The 19272-nt window shown below is 37.5% G+C and overlaps 1 protein-coding gene across 1 annotated transcript in view; it reads right to left on the bottom strand.

Moving 5' to 3' along the window:
* LOC140167042 (uncharacterized GMC-type oxidoreductase Mb1310-like) overlaps positions 1-19272 on the bottom strand; it is a 59072-nt gene that overhangs the window by 13661 nt on the left and 26139 nt on the right. The window contains exons 3-5 of the mRNA XM_072190520.1: positions 5552-5697; positions 551-645; positions 324-376 (exon numbers count right to left, since the gene is read on the bottom strand). Coding sequence (XP_072046621.1) covers positions 324-376; positions 551-645; positions 5552-5697 — 294 coding nt within the window. The remainder of the gene's footprint in view (positions 1-323; positions 377-550; positions 646-5551; positions 5698-19272) is intronic.

Here is a 19272-nt window from a genome sequence, read left to right as displayed (position 1 = left end):
AATTCTGCGTATATTTGTAACAGAGCAAAATAAAACCATAATGGGGGTGGTCCTGATTGGGTGCACTAGCAGTTTTTCTACATAATTCAAAAGGGATTTTCTAAATTTTCAAATCAATTGCATGGGCACATGCTCCCCGGGCGTGCTCCCCGTGCCCTATGGCGTTACGCCACTGCCCTAATCCGATACACACCCCCACATAATCAACACACCCCGCACCCCCCCCACATTACCCATACACACATCCCCTCCTACGAATTTAACCACCAACGCAAGTAGAAAGCAGTGATGGGAGAAGTATGATGTTGGTTAATGATACTTACGTTTAAACCGCTGTTATTGTTGATATCAACGTTTTCATATCCAAGTTCAACCCCTGCACATTAAAAAACAAAGAAATAGTTAGAAGTTCCAGCCGCTATACTTAGAAATTACAATGTACGGCTTATTGTGTTAAATTTTAAAACAGAAAAATTGCATACATGAAAATATGCAATTATTAACTAACATAATGGACAAATATTGATTTAAACAATTTATAAAGGCTAACCTGCCCTGATAAACTTCTTTGACGCTTCTGATCGACCAAATAAATTGTCTGATATATCCATTTTCCCGTACTTTTGTTCTTCTGCTGATCCCTTGCTGCATATCGAAAATTCAATTCCAGATTTAATATTATTAGCAGCTGAGATTATGCTCATCGTTTGGGTTTGATAAGCCATAGGACATCATAATTGAATGATTGGGACAAATATACATGCCCAACAAACTACAGCAATCCCAGCAAACACAAAAACGTTTTAAAAACGTTTAAATAAGTTATATTTTGGCTTTTGGTTTAGGTATAAACGTTTTAATAACATTAAAATGTCGGGTTATATAAAGGTCATGATAACGTTTTGTATGAAAACAGACTCCAACAATATTTTAAATGTTTTCAAAAAATGTTATTGTAAACTATATTTGCAAACATTTTTGCCAAATATTGTGTCAATACTTAAATAACATTATGTTAAAATATTTGAACCCAGCAAACACAGAAATGTTCTTAAAATGTTTTTTTTTTCAAAACATTTTAATAACATTTAATTGTCGGGTTATAAAGATCATGAAAACGTTTTTAAAACGTCATTGAAATATTTTGGGCAAACATTTTTCGCAATAAAAAAACATTCTATTTAGAATGTTTTGTATCAAGTTTTCAAGAATGTTTTGGAATGTTATTAAAACGTTTTTATACCCTATGTATAACCTTTTGTTTGCTAAGCAGTAGATTATAAAAAAATGTTTTTTAAGGTTATGAAAACCTTTTATACTCTTAATATACATGTACCCTTTATATAACCCGACATTTAAAAACGTTTTCTGACAACCTTTTATAACCTTTTGCGAATGATGTCGAAAACGTTTTGTGTTTGCTGGGATAAACCATTGGCTGTAACCTTTCAACTGATGTATCCGCTAGAGTAAAAGAAATATTTGTGGTCACTTTCTGTAAAGGGTTTTCAGGAGCTCAACCACAATCTATAAGGAGCAATATAGATTATGGTTTCAGTTCCTGTAATTTTGGGGTTAATAATAATACACAGATTTAGAGAGCGCTTTTTAAATGAAAAAACAAAGCGCTATGGAAAAGGAAAAATGCAAGAGGGAGGAAACATTAGCAGAATAGGTGAGGTTTCAGGTTCTTTTTGAATGTTTACACCTTATGAGAGTCAAGAATGTGGAAAGGCAAGCCATTCCATAGAACAGGGGCAATGATGGAAAATGCTCTGTCACCAGCCAACTTGTTGGATCTTGGAATGGAAAGGCAGGTGGCAGCAGTAGAGCGCAATGAGTACCCAGAATGACGGGTGTGAAGGATGGAGGACAGGTATTCAGGTGTAGATGAAGCAAGAACCTTATAAACACGGAAGAGAGTGCGGAACTGGACACTAGCAACTGGAAGCCAGTGCAGACTATGAAGCAAAGGAGAAGTATGAGTATAATTTTGGTTCTCTGAAAATGAGCCTGGGCACTTGTTCTGGAGAAGCTGCAGGCGGGTGAGATTTTTCTGGGAGATGCCATTAAGCAAGGAGGAGCAGTAATAAATCTTGGACAGGAAAGAGTAATAACCGCATTGGTACACGCATCAAAACTGAGGAACCGCCTACTCCTCCAAATATTGCCAATCTGCCAAAGTTTTGGACAAATGCGCAACATAACTGGACACCTTCATGTCATGGTCAAAAATGACCCCTAAATTCTTTATGGATGAAGATATTGATCCAAATAAAGGGTGAGATGTTTGAGATTAATGTAGTGATAATCAGAAGAGGCAGCAAAAAACTCAGTCTTCGCCATACTAAGCTTCAGCTTGTTATTGGTGAACCAGGCTTGTAGCTCATGGATGCAGTTGGAAAGTTTGAACAAGGCACAAGCTACATCACCCGGAATGGCAGGATTAAAGGTGATAATCAGCTGGACATCATCAGCATAGAGATGATATTGGAGGCCGTGATTACGAAAAATGTTCCCGATGGTATGAGTGTAATAGTTGAACAATATCGGGCCAATGACCAATCCCTGGGGGACACCATAAGGTAGTAGAACCTTATCAGAATAGCACCCATTCACAAAGACCTGACTGCTGCGATTTTCAAGGTAAGACTGGAACACTCTATGGGTATCACCAATGATGCCAACATTCTTGGCTCAACCGCTGCAACAGAATACGGTGATCTACCGTATCAAATGCGGCAGTCAAGTCAAGTAACACCACAAAGACAGCCCTGTTGTCGATGTCATCAATAGTTCTGAGAATGGCCAGGAGTGCTGTCTCGGTGCTGTGAGCAGCCCGATACGCTGACTGCAAAGGCTCAGCCAGTGTATTGCACTCGACATACTTGGTGACCTAAGCAGAGACAACCTTCTCAATCAGTTTACCAACAAAGGCCAGATTGCAGACAGTCCGGTAGTTCGAGAGCTTCTGTTTGTCAAGGGACACCTTTTTTTAGCAGATTGTTTTGGAAAAAGAAATCCAGTGGTGTAAGGTCATGATATCTTCCACTTGATGGTTTAAAGCAAACACAAGATTTAACAATCACATTTCTCTTTCTGTGTGCCCACCTGTAATAATTCGCACAACTGCATTTTAATTGATAGTCACACACCCGTGATTTTACAGTTGTGGGAGGACAAGATGTTGATTCAGCTATTAAATAGAGCATTTTGACCAAGTACCCCATACTTTTTTTATCTAGTGGCATTTTTCAAACTGTTTATTTTATTTTATTTTCATTTCATTTTATTTAGCACTCAATATACATCCCAAAAATGCAAACAAAAAGAAAATACAATAGATTGCATATTATGGATAAAATACTTTAAAATCTACTGTACATGTATGTTATTCAGGGTACCAGAATACATTATTGCACGAGGTGACAATGGAATAAATACCAATGAGTATCAAGGATAGCCCAAAAAGCCTTTCGAAGAAAGCCTAATTCCATTGGGGTCCTTGTAAAGCAAAAAAAACCCAATAAAGCAGCAGCAGCAATGATTAAGGCAGGAGGACGAGCAAAACATAACAAAGACGAAAAGCAAAGGAGCAAAAAAAGGGCCTAATAATTTTCGTGATGCATAATATCACGCTCAGGTAGCCAAACCTGTTCAGAAAGGTGCTTCTTGACAGCACGTTTGAATTGCGGCAAATTCCCAATTTCTTTGATTGATTTGGGTAACAAATTCCAATGATGAATAGCAGTGAAATAAAAAGTATTGTATGCTTGGCCTTTAACTTTGGGGACAATGAAATTGACTGAGCTACCCCTGGTACTATTTTGTGAATGGACGAAATACGGGTAAAATTGGAATTAAGATAATCTGGGGCGGTACCCTGAAAAATTATAAAAACGTTATTCATTTTCATTTGAATCACCCTATCTTTCACTGAGAGAAATCCAACTCTATCCCGCTCTCTCTGTCCAATATGAGAGCGAGGATCTAAGTTTAAAATAAATCTTACCACTCTGTTTTGCATTGTCTGTAACTTTTTCTTGTAATGTACAGATAAACCTGAAAACCATGAAGAACATGCATAGTCATAGTGACATAAAATCAGGGCAGTGCTCAGAGTTTTACGGCACTTTTCATTCAAAAAATGAGCATGCCTATATAAAAAAGCAAGTCTAGCGCCAGATATTTTAAGAATATCACGGGCAATTTCTTCCCCAGATAACGAATCGTCAAGGGTTACCCCTAAATACTTAGCTGAATTGGTAGGCTTAATTTGATTACTATTGCATGTAACTGAAAAATCTTCAACTTAAAGTTTGTTATCAACAAGCCATTGACGACAAGTCTCTAACTCTTTACTTAGTTTATCAGCAATACACTTTGGATCTTTGTCTGAAACTAACAGAGCACTGTCATCTGCATAAAGCAGGAGTTTGCACTCGACACTGACGGCCATGTCATTTATATGGAGTGGCCCTAGGATACTGCCATGAGGAACTCCACAAGAGATTGGAAGGGGGTCAGAATACACCTTGTTCACGTGGACAATCTGCTTCCGACCGCTAATATGATCTAAACCATTCCACCTAGTCAATACCCATGGCCCCAAGTTTTCCACATAGAATGTCATGGTCGACAGTGTCGAATGCCTTCTGGAGATCCAATAAGACTAGTCCAGTGTAGTTGCCTTTTGAAGTTTGACTGTTTATATAATCTGTAAGATGGATTAAACATGTATCTGTTGAAAATGAGTTCCTGAAACCAGATTGATGTCCATAAAGAATATTATTTTCCCGTAAGTAAGAATCAATTTGAACAAAAACAGCTTTTTCAAGAATTTTCGAAAAGAATTTTTACAAAGAATACTGACGGGTCTATAATTACCCACTTCAGACCTACTATTTTTCTTGAAAAGTGGCCGAACACGGGCGGATTTCAATTCTTCAGGAACTGTATTAGTTGTTATTGATAAGTTCACAATGTGCGTTAATTGATCTTTTAAACCTGTTGCACCATCCTTCAAAAATTTGGCTGGGATCTCATCAAGGCCAGTACTTTTATTTGGCTTTAAAGAATGGAGTTCTTTGAGGATAAAATCAGAGGAGACTGGTGAAAGCTTAAACCCTTTGTTTGCAACTCCCATTTTCTCATAATAAGATTGAACAGTCTTTGATTTCATATCAAACTTGCCAAGGGAAGGTGGTAATTTTTTGACTAAAGCACTTGCCACGGTTGTGTAAAATGAATTGATATAGTTTGCAACTGTACTAGAGTTAAAGCAGAGATTACCATCAATATTCAAAACTACTTTGGACTGGTCTTTACTTTTGGAGCTATAGCCCAAGGTCTTAAACTGTTTCCAAAGTTTTTTTGGGGTAAGATTTATTCTCCTGAATTTTATCCTGAAAGTAGTTAGCCTTAGCTTCTTTTACGGCTCTCTGAACCTTGTGTTATAGTTAGCAGATTGGCTACAGGCCTCCTCCATTACCGAAACTTAGAGCTTATGTATCACGATATTCAATATTTTACATGATTTTTACAAACCAACCCGATGAAGTTCTCGAACTTTTGAAAGAATGGCAGAACATCGTTCCACCCCCATCCGTCACATCCAAGTCTCTTCCAAGAGTCGAAGTCTTCACGATGTCCACGAACATAGGCTAAACCATTAATAGAAGTGCTACCACCAAGTATCTGTAGAAGAGGAGACGACATGTAAAATAGTACAAATGTTTAAAAAAACATCGGTAAGTAACGTTAGTTAACTTTGATTCATCACCATGTTAATAAGTTTGGGATGCCGGTAGTTCTGTAATCTGGAGTGTAGCCGATATAGTTTCAGAAACATGTTGGTCCTGTGATGTGCCCTGAGTAATTTGATTTAATTTAATTATTTAACTTTGTTTACAAGCTGAACGTATTTCATGAGATGGGAAAGCCCCTTGTGAAAGGTGAATGTGTATAATTAATCTTGGGAAATCCCAAGATTGCAGCAATGTTGTGAAAATGTGATTGAAGTAATGGTTTATTAATAGATGATGGGTTTTTGCATGAGTACTGATATAAAAGCTTGTGGCTTTTGTTTTGGACTTTACAGAATGCCATGGAAGATTGAGAAACTCCACATGTGTGTGATGGTCTTCGTGCTTCAAAAACGAAGTACATTTTAACCAGTTTATATAGCCAATAATTGAGCTATTTTTAATACAGCAACGAAGGAGATAGCGAGTAAACAAATGTGCTCTCCCTCATCAAAAGATTAAAGTTCATCTGTCGAATTGCTGGAGTTTGCTGGGTTTGGGAAGGCCACGCATCTGTCAAAGAACAGCGGAGCTGTGTTAAAGAAACCTGTTCCCTGGAAAAAGAGTGATTGGTGAAAGAACCACCATTATTGGAGAAAGCAGCGCAAGGAGATATATTTTGAAGAAAGCAGCGCAAGGAGACAAGTAATAGGAGCAAGCAGCATAATTTTCGTGTGAGGATTTCATACGCAAGGATATTTATAAACGCAAGTGTACACTGGACTTCGCTGATTTTCGCAGGACAAGTGAATAAGGATATATTACATCAGTCGTCCAGAACATTGCAAGAACTCTAGAATCACCAACAAGAAGACCGCTGGTTAAGTACCGATAGAATAAAACTGATTGTGTGATTTTATTGTAATTGTTGTTATATGTACCAAGCATACTTTGTTTTCAATTAAAGACTTAGATTTTGTTAGCTTAAAATCAAACAGTGTATTTGTGTTGTGCATTCGTGTGAGTTCGGGTAAAAGGTGATTTTGGCCTTGAGTCAGTACGACTCGTAACAGTCCGTTATCGGGCTTGTTACCAAATACATGTAATAGATCACATGCTAAATATGTAAAACGTATCGGGAAATAAACAAGTTTTTTTTTTATAATTCCACATTAACTTTTAAATCTTATTAAATCCTCGTAAGATGCACGTATCTTGCACTTGTTTTAAGATGAACTGATGCTATAACCTTTTTTTATATACTAGTACTCCTTCATATTCACATTGGTTTGCTTATAGACATGATAGAGAGCCTATGCCTTTATAAACGAGACTTTAATTTAAAGCATTAAACATTCTGTATAAATGTCTTTGAGATATAGGGTAGCGTGTGAATACAAATTATTTTTTTAAATAAAATAACAATAATTACGGTTTTCCTACAATTCCTGTTATGGAAAATATTTAATTGTATTTGGAGATTTTAGCCCGTCAAAATTATTGCACAGCCCATAAACTAACAAAAATTGGAATTCCTGAAGCAGCCTTTTTGTTCTCAAAACTTCTCAAAACGTCATTTTGTTTTCAGGTTCTGAATCAAACTATCAGTATTGAGTCTTTGTTTAGCAACATCAATTATCTTGGTAACCACCAACAGGTTTATTAACAACAAATTGAAAGACAATGCTTATTTAGTTAATTGATTTCATAATCAAGTCACATACATTATTTAAAATCAATAAAATGCGGTGACATGGTTTGACTAGCTCCTAATTGATTATTAAGTGATAATGAGTGACGAGGTCTGCATACTACACACGCTGCTAGCACACAAATAATGGTATAGGACGGTGAGTAAATTGCGCTGATGTAATTGTACCGATACTAATATTATTATACTTATTCTTGCTATTTTTATGTTTCATGGGTACTGGCAAATTCAGACTCATGAGTTTAATAGGAATCGGAATCATTTGGACTTGGCTCGAGCTCGAACATTGAAAGATTCGGGCTTGGCTCGAACTCCGCTTATAAACTCGATCTCGAGCCACTCTGGACCAGGGCTGTTAGTTAGACGGTGGCTCGGTTAGTCGCGGTATAATGTAATGAAGACCAGTCCTTAACTCTCTCCACGCGGATGTCGATTGCAGACGACAAGTTAATTTAAATTATGTTTAAATTTGTCAAAAATTTCAGAATTGAAATTTTGATGACTATATTTGGAATCAGCATGACAAATGCATTAAAATTAGTACAAACAAGCCTATAGTATTTATTCAGTGGTTCTTAAGATAGCTTTTGATATTTTGAGAAAATATCTAAAAACTTGCGCTACAGACGTTGGTTGATACGGTACATAGATTGTTTATGTAATTCACTGGGTTTATTTTCAGGGTAAGAAGATGATGACACCAAATAAGGTTGCCACTTTGCAAGTTAAAACCCTCGACACAAGAATCGCCCCTGTTGAACTCAACCAACAGGGTCCGTTTGCAGCGAGGTCCAATAACGGGTGGACGGAAGATGCATCTGTAGCCGATGCGGCAACGGAAAAGCATGTTGTACAAGACTTTGGCAATTCTACCACATTACATGGTTTGCGTTATCTATCGGAGTCTAATAGTCATCTTATTCGAAAGTAAGTACAACATTGTTAATTTTGACATCTAGATTACGTAAGTATGACATTGATTGGTATGGTCCATTTTCATTTACTGATGTTGTATGAACACTGTACATAAATCCAGAAGTAAGCGGTTTACTTGAAACATTCTTAGTATTTATTTGGTGATATTCCCATATTTGGTGATATTTTCACCTTTTTTTTTACCATTTCACTATCACCTTGAAGCTATAACATTCCATAATCCAGAGGTTCCTATACCGTTTGTTACAACCCTTTAGGGGTCGAAGCCTCTCCTAAAAGGTGTCGCGGGACTTATCGAAAAAAATACATCTGTGTGCATTAAAGTGCAGTGTAACATCGTTTTGTTCATCTTGCAAATTTTCGCGCGCATTTGTCCCAGTACAGTATTTCTGGACCCAGTCATCGGGACTACTTGGAAACGTTGCCCTGTACATGCCTGATATGTTTAGGTATATTCAGCATAATACATGTAGTATGCTGCGGCTCGCGTCATATTTTTAAGGTAATTTGGGTCACGGGAAAAACGTTTGGGAAGCCCGCCATAATCCTATTCTAATACACCGTATCCACTTAAAACCATAAATTATGTGGGTGTGGAGGGTGGGAAAAGTTTCCTTCTAAATTATGTTATTCTTGTGCGTGTTTTTTCTTCATAGATGTATACTATATACATAATAGATAATGTAAGTTATTTCAGAAAGATGTTGCTTTTGGTCTTTGATTAACAAATACACAGATTGGAATTTTCCGTATCTGTGCCCTCTAAGCGTACTTGAATTCAGCTGACGCCGGTACAGCGTTCAGACCTGGCGACATCGCTCATCTTACGCGCGAAGTTTCTTGTGTGTTTATTCACGCGTTACCTGACTTAGCGTCGATCCCCATAGGCAACATGTCATGATTCCACGGTATGCTTTTGGTAAACAAAACCATCACAACCAAGATGAATATGATTGGTGATATGAACTGGCCACAGTGCGCTCGATGAGTGTGTCGTCCTATGATTGTTCACACCAATCATGTACCGTGTTGTTTTTACTTGACGAACCACAGACTGTCTATTGCGTGGCCGAATACGCGTTCAATCGACAGAAATTGATTGTTTGATGTTTTGATAGTCACGAATATGATCGATGATTTTCGTTAAAATTGCCCTGAAAATGCCTGTAAACACATGGGCTAGCAATATCCCCAATTAATGAATGATGCCCTGCTATATTGTGAGGATCTAGCGACGTACCTAAGCAACACACATTTTGCAAGGCAAATGGAAATGAATCGTTTCACTTTTCCGTATGTTTATAGAAAAAGTTTATTAATTCTTCAGACAAGCAGTAACGTAGCCAGTGGGATGGCAGGGGGGCAGACTCCCCCTGATAAAAAAAAATGAAAGAAAAGAGTGCCCCTCTAACCAAAAAATGAACTTAGAAAATCTAGAGGGCAAAGGAAAAGAAAAAGCACAATTACGGATCATCATTTTTTCTTGCCATGTACTTTGTTTAAATTTTACCTCTGGAAACATTTGGCATGACTTAAGTGTATAAATCCTATGCTAATTTATTCATGAGAAGATCAGACGATGACAGGTGATGCATGTGAAATTGTTTCTTTTTCTGCTACGAAAATTTCTGTGGTTTAAAATATATTTATAATAGCCATAATATTGTGAAAAGTTTAGTTTCTTACTGTTCTTTATGCAGATTGACACACACATACACCTCTACAAATATTGTTATGTCCACGAGTATGAAAAAGAAGGCTTCGAAGGATGCTTTGAACAATTACTATCGATCAACTGACATAATAAATACAACACAAAAAGAAAGTCCTCAGTTACATAACCCGTTATCAACTTAACCTCCTTGGTACTCATGTTTTTGATTGACACGTTCGTGTGTAAAATCTTGTTAGCTCCACAGAGATACCGTATTTGCTACCAAAAGCTCTAACCTGACAAAGTTTTATACCAGTATTTGAAATTGGGTGCATTTTAAAAAGTTGCAAATCAAAACGTGGAAATCTAAGCATGGCCAAGTACGCCTGCACGCGACGAACCCTTTTCGATTATCCCAAGGGTCTTTTTATCTTTTCAGTTTCCGTACGTCTATTGTTCAGATACGAAAACGCAAGTGATTCAGTAAGTTTACTGTAATCTGACTTCATTCCCTCATTTCAAATATATAGTTTTGGTTTCTCTTTTGTTCAGAAACCAAAAATCAAGGGATTAAAAAGTAGAGCTGATCTGATCTGCAATCATAACACTATTATGCTGGGAGGACCCCGGTATAGGGTATATAACCAGAAGTATACAATAGCCTATTGTGCTAACATAATTATTATCATGATTGATATCGGAAATCTATCCCGCGGACGACAGTTGATGCTCTCTGTCGAAGGTATAGGTGGCATATTACACTCACGAGTTCTAGGCCTAGAAATCATATACATGCGCGTATACTGAAGGATGGGGTGGGGTGGGGGAATTTGTTTGTTTGTATGAAACATAAACGATGCATGGAGATGATTTGATTATGAATTAGTTTATTATCCCCGGAAGCACAACCCATACCTCTTTAAGAGGGGGCTCCCCTCCCTATATAACCACCTCTTTCCTAAATTACCCCTTTCCCCCCCCTCCTCCCCTACATTCGATATCTTCATCTCGAGCTCTCCGCCCCCTTCTCTTTCACTTCCAATGCTCTCTCTCATATGTTTCTCTCTCTCCCGGCCCATATCCCTTGCCCTCCAACCCCCCCACACACACACACCCCCACACTCTTCTCCCCCTCTATCTTCTACTTTTTGCAGTAAAAATTGCTTCAGTAAAAGTCATTAGGTTATTAGAGGTCATATAATGGCCTTCCGTCGATTCTGGTACATGGGATTAAGGACATGAATCGATTTTGTTTATAGCACCTATACAATTACAGTAGTGGCCCTTTTGTAATGTCGAATGCAAATATTTCGATGGTCTATATATTTTCACAGTGAAATCAGCTTAGGCTATTTCGTAGTCTCAAGCCAATGCTTTCAAACTAAATCAATGCTTTCAAATGTAGACTGTTTTGTTCGACTTCTCTGCTCGTGAATATTGCACTGCGAAATTTAAACATTTCTTTTGTATACTTCGATCAGGTAACTCGAAAATCCTGTAATTTTATTCGTCACACCACTTATAAGAAACTGAAACCAAAACCGAAACTACCTGTCACAAATGTTTAGTTTTAAACAAAAGGTAGAAACAAAGAGTTCGATATCTTGTGATTCAAGTGGTTAGGCAGGACAATAGGAAACCACGTGACCAAAACCAAAACCAAAACTAAAACTATATATTTGAAATGAGGCATTGTTAACTTTGAAGTACCAATCAGCTTATTTCAATAGAGGCAGATGCCGATGTCAATATAAAGGGGAGAGACAAGACCGATGTTTTAATGGTCTAGCGCCCACTGGTCTTTGCATTGCTAAATTGTTCTATATTAATTTGACAAAATGCATGCCAATCCCAATGATAATGTCCACTTTGTTTCTGTAAAAACGTTGAAAATAAGCCCTTACATCACAAAAGGTCCGCTTACGAGCATGTCGCGCCCAATGCACTTGTGCAGGGCCACAGTGTCGCCCTTCCCTCGTATCAATGTCTATCTCCCTAATTTGCTTCCTCCTGCCCCCCCCCCCATGATCAGGCTCCCCACTCCCTCCCCTGGTCCCTACTCTCTCTTCTCGAGCTTTCTCTTTCTAGTCTTTCCGTCTCTCCCTCTCCTCTATTTCTTCCTCACCCCCTCCCACTCTCATTGTTCAGTCTCAAGTATCTCCATCCCTCCCTCCCCCTCCCTTGCGAAATTTATCAGTATGATCCATGACTGAAAATAAGCTCTGTAAAAATAAACATTTAAAATAAACCCGAGTCTTGCATATAGGCCCAACCAATTATCAGATTAGCTTGCCATTGGTACGAATGAATAGAATACATTATCTTTGCTCCAATGCAATTCTTTTGTATTGCACTTCAATATAAAACATGATTACCAACTCACCACTTGTACGCGCCTCATTGGGAGATATTTGACTATTTCAGACGTTCGTTTCATCGCCAATATGAAAGACTTTTGCTTATAACTTGGCAACATGGTTAGTATATATTTCAATGCAAGACTTTTTTTACGAGCCACTTACGTCTAGGCGTAAGTGCATATACACCAAATACAAGTCAATTGAAGCCGTACAATTTACCGCGAATTTAGGACCGTAAAATTTAGATTCTTCTTTTGTCTAGATTAGCACCCAACCGCACATCTCAAGGTTTTATGTAAAAAATCAATATAACTTACCAAAACGAAAACTGAAATTCACGAGCTTCAAATTTTCAGTAACTAACAAAAGGCTAGAATAAAAGATTGGTCACACCTGGGAGACTACCACTTCAGAATAACAATGACTTACAAAAACTATTACTAGGCATGTCCACTAAAAATTGAAGTACTTTTAAATTGATTCAGACCTAACTTATTGGATGGGAATTGATGAAAGAAACATTTTGGCGTTTAAATAATCTTAATCGGACGTTTCATTCCAGAGATATGGCCTTTCGAGTGTCACGGTTTTATATAGGGCTGCTAGAACATGTTAAAAAGTTAAAGTCCAAAAAGGAATACTAACAGAAAGTGCAACTTTAAGGTACTTTTTCTTAATGTATTTATTAACTATCTGATCTGGAACATTATATTTGCTTATAACAACATGAAAATAAGATCATCCTGAAAATTTTATCGATTTTGTTGACATACAACAAAAAATATAAGACCTCAAAACCCATGGTTTGTTTGGTGAAACCTCAAGCATGATCATAGATGGCCGCCATGGAAAATATCTCCATAGAGGAGATGCACAATAAGTGCATTATTTCAAATGAAAAGCGGTAGTCTTAAACATTGTTCAATCTTTTAAGGTCAGCACATTTTATCTTCAAAAATTATTATATTTCATCATGGCATAAGTTTGGTAACATTAATCACTACCAATTTTGAGAAATTTGCTCTAACTCAAAGGTTATCTTTACTACATTGAGCAATACTGTGCACAGTGTCGACTTCCTATTCGATAAATATACATTTAATACTCCGTTGGTGAGCGACGGGCGACTGGTATTTCACCGAACGCAAGAAAAGGAGTTCTATCTGATTGGCTAGCAATCGATCGCTTAGGTCGCTTAGTAGTCAACTACAAACTCAAAACTGAGCATCGTATTCAATTCGATTGAAATCGATATTCTATTATTGCCGTAGATAAAGAGAGTGATAGTGTGTCAATAATGTACATTGTATTGCAGCTGGATTTTACATGCATTCTTTTATAAAAAAAAATTTCTCAAAGAGTTGAATATGATCAAAATTTTTACTCAGGATTTCAAATTGTTTACCCGCAAATTGCAGTTAAACATATCCACAGCAAAATACCGGTCCTCACTAATTAGTGTATTTAATTTCCAGTTAGTGTATTTAAGATAAAACCTGACAACAAATAAAATTTTCTTGCAATAGAAATATCATATGGGATACTGATATGGTAGGCCGCAACCGCCACAACGTGGAGCTGCTACGCGTAGCTGACTTTTTGCTCCGTGGAGCCAAATTGACCAATCATGATCATGTTAGAGTTTTTCATTACTCGGAGGTAAAACTGACTAATTAAGTACGACTTACTCATTACGTGAAGCGAATTTATTCATTAAGAATTTGCCAGACGAGCGTCACGTAGTTGCAAGATATCCTCGGTCACGAAAGTTATGATTCAAAAAGTAGTTTATGAAAAGTACGAACTGACTTATTATTAAGATGGACATGCACTCATAAGAAACTCATACAGTATTGTACATAACTATATAGCTAGGCAGAGTGGTGGTAAACTATGCACACAGTTCTGCGATCTGCAGTGTATCGCCGGGAGCTAATTTGTATAACTTGCGCGGTGTCCCTGCGGAATTCGACCTTCAGCAAACTGCAAACCAGTTCGGATTTACTTTATATACTAGTAGTAGGCCATACATACTGTAGTTACTGTCCGTTTTCCTATACACAATACTCAGTGCGCTCACCATTGACGCGTGACCTCTACAAATAGTGTATGTTAGAAGTATAGGCCATTGCCTAGTTGACGTCACTACTGTGTAAAAAATAACCGGCCAATATTTAAAGTATTCTCTGAAATTCTAGAAAATATAGTTTTGTAACATGTCCTAAATTTTTAGCTAATTTAGGTGTTTGGAAATATTGGTACTTTTGTACCAAAAAATATGAAGAAATTATTTCTAAACCGTGTTAAGTCATTAAGCTTCTCATTTTCAAGAACGCTGGTTAACAATAAGCAGAATATTGTCTCATTTCGTAAACAAAAGCCCACAGTATTGTTACCATGCGTTCGCTTTATAATCGTTCACCCAACTGAAACTATAATAGCAGCTCATTGCTCATTGCACAGGTAAAACAGACACAAGTGCAGTGTGTATTTAACCAGAGAAGATCTGATGTAACATAGTTGAGCCGTTTTCATTGAGTGTTATCTTGGTTTAATTAGAGGTTAATAACTGCGCATCGGTTATTTGGAGGGCATTGTGAAAAATCTAAACATTTTGCCTTTGGAACCGAGGAATATCCCGAGGGGCGTAGCCCCGAGGGATATTCCGAGGTCCAAAGCAAATGTTTAGATTTTTCACAATGCCCGACATATTACCGATGCAAAGTTATTAACCTCATTCATAACCGTCACTTTAATCTCTTCACCTTACGAAATAACACAAAAATTTGCTCAAAAGTTTATAAAAATAGATGATTTTTACATCTTCCCTTTCCAAAAATCGATCAGGCTAAAACATGACGACCAATAACAAAAATGCGTATCACAATCTGTGCAAATATGGTATCGCGCAATCCAAATACGGCAGCCAGCTCGCGCGCAGTTTGTTCGACGCACAACAATACGCAAACGCCGGTTAATTGTATGCGACATTGGAACAATTACGCATTTTGCGGTCAATTGTGAGATATTAATGACCTCGATTTGCGTTCGCGTTTTCACAAATAATAAAATATGATTGGATCGCACGCATCGCGTTTATTAATGAGGTTATGAATAGCTTTTAATATAGGGTTTAAGTCCTTCAAAGGTCGTGGTGAGTTCTACTGTAGACATGACTGCATCATGATTATTTTTAATTCTTAGTCAGTGGGAGTGGTCTAGTTCGTAGACACATTTTTGATTGGACAATCGCATGATTTCGGGTGCCGTCTATCAGGCCGTAGACGACCCCACGTCATCATGCGTCTTGATAATGCGTAACACGCGTGTAGAGGTGCGCGTATATATCGCGCTGGATGCGTAGATTAGTGCGGAATACGCGAACGCGCTAGCAATACGCGCAACAGAATACGTAAAGTTGTAAACAAGTTTCGTTCATTTTATAATGAGGGGAGTTTTTATGACGGTAACTTATTTTTTGCTTTAAAAAAATTGTTTACAGTTATTAAAACAATATTTAACTGACTAAGAATGAGAATAAACGATAGGAATTTTTATTTTGCCTATCCTCTACCTATGATAGACGACAGGCAGGTCCAATATTTTTATCGTAGTGGATACCGGCTGCGCCGGCATCCACTACTCAAAATATTGGACCTGCCTGTCGTCTATCACACGGTAGAGGATAGGCAAAATAAAAATTCCTATCGTTTATTCTCTAAGTCGACAACATTCAACAATATGATCACCGTGATAGTATGAGAGTATCAGTACCGTGGGTGTCAGTGATCCTGGCCTGACACAGTAGACAAACAAACAAACAAACACGCCACACACATATGACACATGCATGCAAGGTAACATTGACTATACACTAATCAAACAATGGTATTGATCCTGTACAACTGGTCGTGGTTTATTTACAATCGATTCATTTAAAATCCCCATAGTAAACATTAATTTTGGCAAGAGTTTTCTCTCTGGAACGAGGATGCATCCACTGGCTCCGCGTAATGAAAAGATCTAACATGATTGGTCAATTTAGCTCCGCGAAGCGAAAAGTAAGCTACGCGTAGCAGCTCCACGTTGTGGCGGTTACGGCCAGCCATATATTGATCATGCGAAAATCGTAAAACATAGAATAGAAACAGTGTGGCAAGCGCTCAAAATCTCAAATTGTATGCTTAGCCTGAGTTGCACGGCCTATCTCGAATAAAATCACCATGCGTAGTTGTTGAAAAACGTGAGGATTCATCGTACTATCACGGCAATTTTTAACACGAAGATATAGGGATGATGACGGTGTGCTGTGTGTGCATGGAAGACACGATGGTCCCCGGTTTTTATACTCCCTATGAAATGGACATGGTAGTGAGAAGTGCACGGGGAAGTGCATGATTTGAGATGGGCCGCAGTAGGCTTAAACATTCTTAAATTTCTTAACATCCTACACATTTTGTCTTCATAAATAGTTAAATTTTATGAGTATGTAAGTTTGCTTGTCTGATTCACTCCAAATTCGGAGATAATTGCGTTTGAACACCTGATGCACGGAATGGTGTCACTTCAACCTGTTGTAGTTCTCATCTCATTTAATTTTTCATTAAAAAAAGTTGATCTCTTCATGCAGGAAGGTCCTCTCTATTTACTGACCAAACAGGAAAAAGTTTGGTTAATGTTTTCTGGTGGAATCAGGAATTTCTTGAAACACCCTGATATAGGCCTACATTTGGATCAAAACAAGTATGTACGCCATTTAACAGGCCTGGGATTTCTTGTATCGATCAGTTTCTCCATAGACAATACGTGTGTGAGAGCACGCACACAGTAAATGAAAAATCGTTCTAGTGGAAACTGTATTGACAGTGGGCATCCCTACTATTACGGATACGGAAACTGAAACTGAAAAGATAAAACGACGGCAAGTACCCGGTTTATTCAATTGTTATTTGAAACGCAAGGATTGTCACAATACTTTATTGCTGTATACATATGGACATGACGCGATTGATACTACCGATCGTTTCAGGCTATGCAATGGTCACGCTCAGCAATTTACCTCTAACAGCTCTGCGAGCTCATTTTTTAATTTGCAACTTTTACAGATGCACCAAATTTCATAGACTGGTATCAATTTTTGTCTATTTAGAGCTTTTAGTAAGAAATGTGGTATCAAAATGGAGCTAACAAGATTCATCATACGACCGTATCAATGAAATCGCCCCAACATATTAGGTTGAGATTTATAACGGGTTACACAAGTGAGCCGTTTCCTTTGTGTTGTGTTAATTATCACAATACATTAACAAAGATAACATGGACTACGAACTACACCAGGCACAAAAAGAAACTCGTCAGTTATATTCATCCTTGCTGTTCAATAACTTGATAATTTTGTATTATTCTGAAATATACATTTTGTTAATTGGACTTTTCTGTCTCATTTGACACCCTGTTCGAACAAGAATTGACCAAGATATGCGCCTCCAAAGCCTCAAACCCCAAAATCAAAAGTTGCATTTTCAACGATTTTCAATGGGAATGCATCGTTGTATTGCACACAAGCACCACGGGCCAATCAATAAAGCACAGTGTAACAGGCACAATTGAATCGTTAAAATTGCAACTTTTCATTTTGGGGTTTGAGAGTTTGGAGGCGCATATCTTGGCCAATTCTTGCTCAAAGTTCACGAACAGGGTGTCAAATGAGACAGAAAAGTCCAATTAACAAAATGTATATTTCAGAATAATACAAAATTATCAAGTTATTGAACAGCAAGGATGAGTATAACTGACGAGTTTCTTTTTGTGCCTGGTGTATCTATTTGCTTTGATTACTGTGTGATATTTGTATGCGTTAATTCTTTCCGTATACATTAATGTGTGTTGGCTTTTAATTAACGAGCATTATAAAATCGATTATTTAATTACTGAAATGTATTTTAAAGGTATTTTACACAAGCAGTCGAGAACTAATAAAGACGAATGTTCCATTGAAATGAAATTAACACTCTTCACGCGGGTGTCGACTGCAGACGACATGTTTCAAATTTTTTGTAAAAATTCAAAAAATTTCAGAAATGTAAATTTTCATGACCATATTTGGAATCAGCATGAAAAATGCATTAAAATGAGTACAAACAAGTCTAGTATTGGTTCAGTGGTTCTTGAGATAGCTCTTGATATTTTGAGAAAATATCTCAAAACTTGGGACTTCTTATGTTGAAGCCTATATCTAGCATGCAGAGCATTAACACAATGATGTCATTTATGATACAATTGATATCTGAGCTAAAAACAGAGTGGTGCGTTTAAATGAGGGCAATAGTCCACTAAATTGTGATTTTCAAATACTTAACTGAACTGAACTAAACCAAAAGCAGTTCAGTTCAGTTCACTTTCTGGTCATGGCTTTAGGTTTAGGGATTTGATTAGGTCCCTGTTATATATCTTAGCTGAAGACTGAGTTTTGTGTTTAAATGAGGGCAATAGTCCACTAAAGTGTGATTTTCAAATACTTGTTTTTTATTTGTCTCGATTACGGAATGTAACTGAACTGAACTGAACCAAAAGTTCAGTTCAGTTCAGTTTAGTATTGGTTATGGCTTTAGGTGTAGGGATTTGATTTTTTAGACATTTTTAGATTTTGCACGGGGACATAGTCCTTGAATCTTGAAGTCAATTTGATGCCATTTCAACCGCTATAATTCACATCATGACGCACCCCATCCATTGTGAGCATCTGATCATATCTAATATTAGGGTGCGCAGAGAATTCTAAAATACTCCGAGAAGAGTTGTCTTTGTGGTATGTTGGCAAAAGGCGTTTTAACGAGACTTTGAGCACAATAGGTCACCAACAGCAGT

This window comes from Amphiura filiformis, chromosome 12, assembly GCF_039555335.1.
Source record: "Amphiura filiformis chromosome 12, Afil_fr2py, whole genome shotgun sequence".
Lineage (NCBI taxonomy): Eukaryota > Metazoa > Echinodermata > Ophiuroidea > Amphilepidida > Amphiuridae > Amphiura > Amphiura filiformis.
The sequence above is the reverse complement of the archived record's forward strand: the minus strand, read 5'-3'. Positions and strand labels throughout refer to the sequence as shown.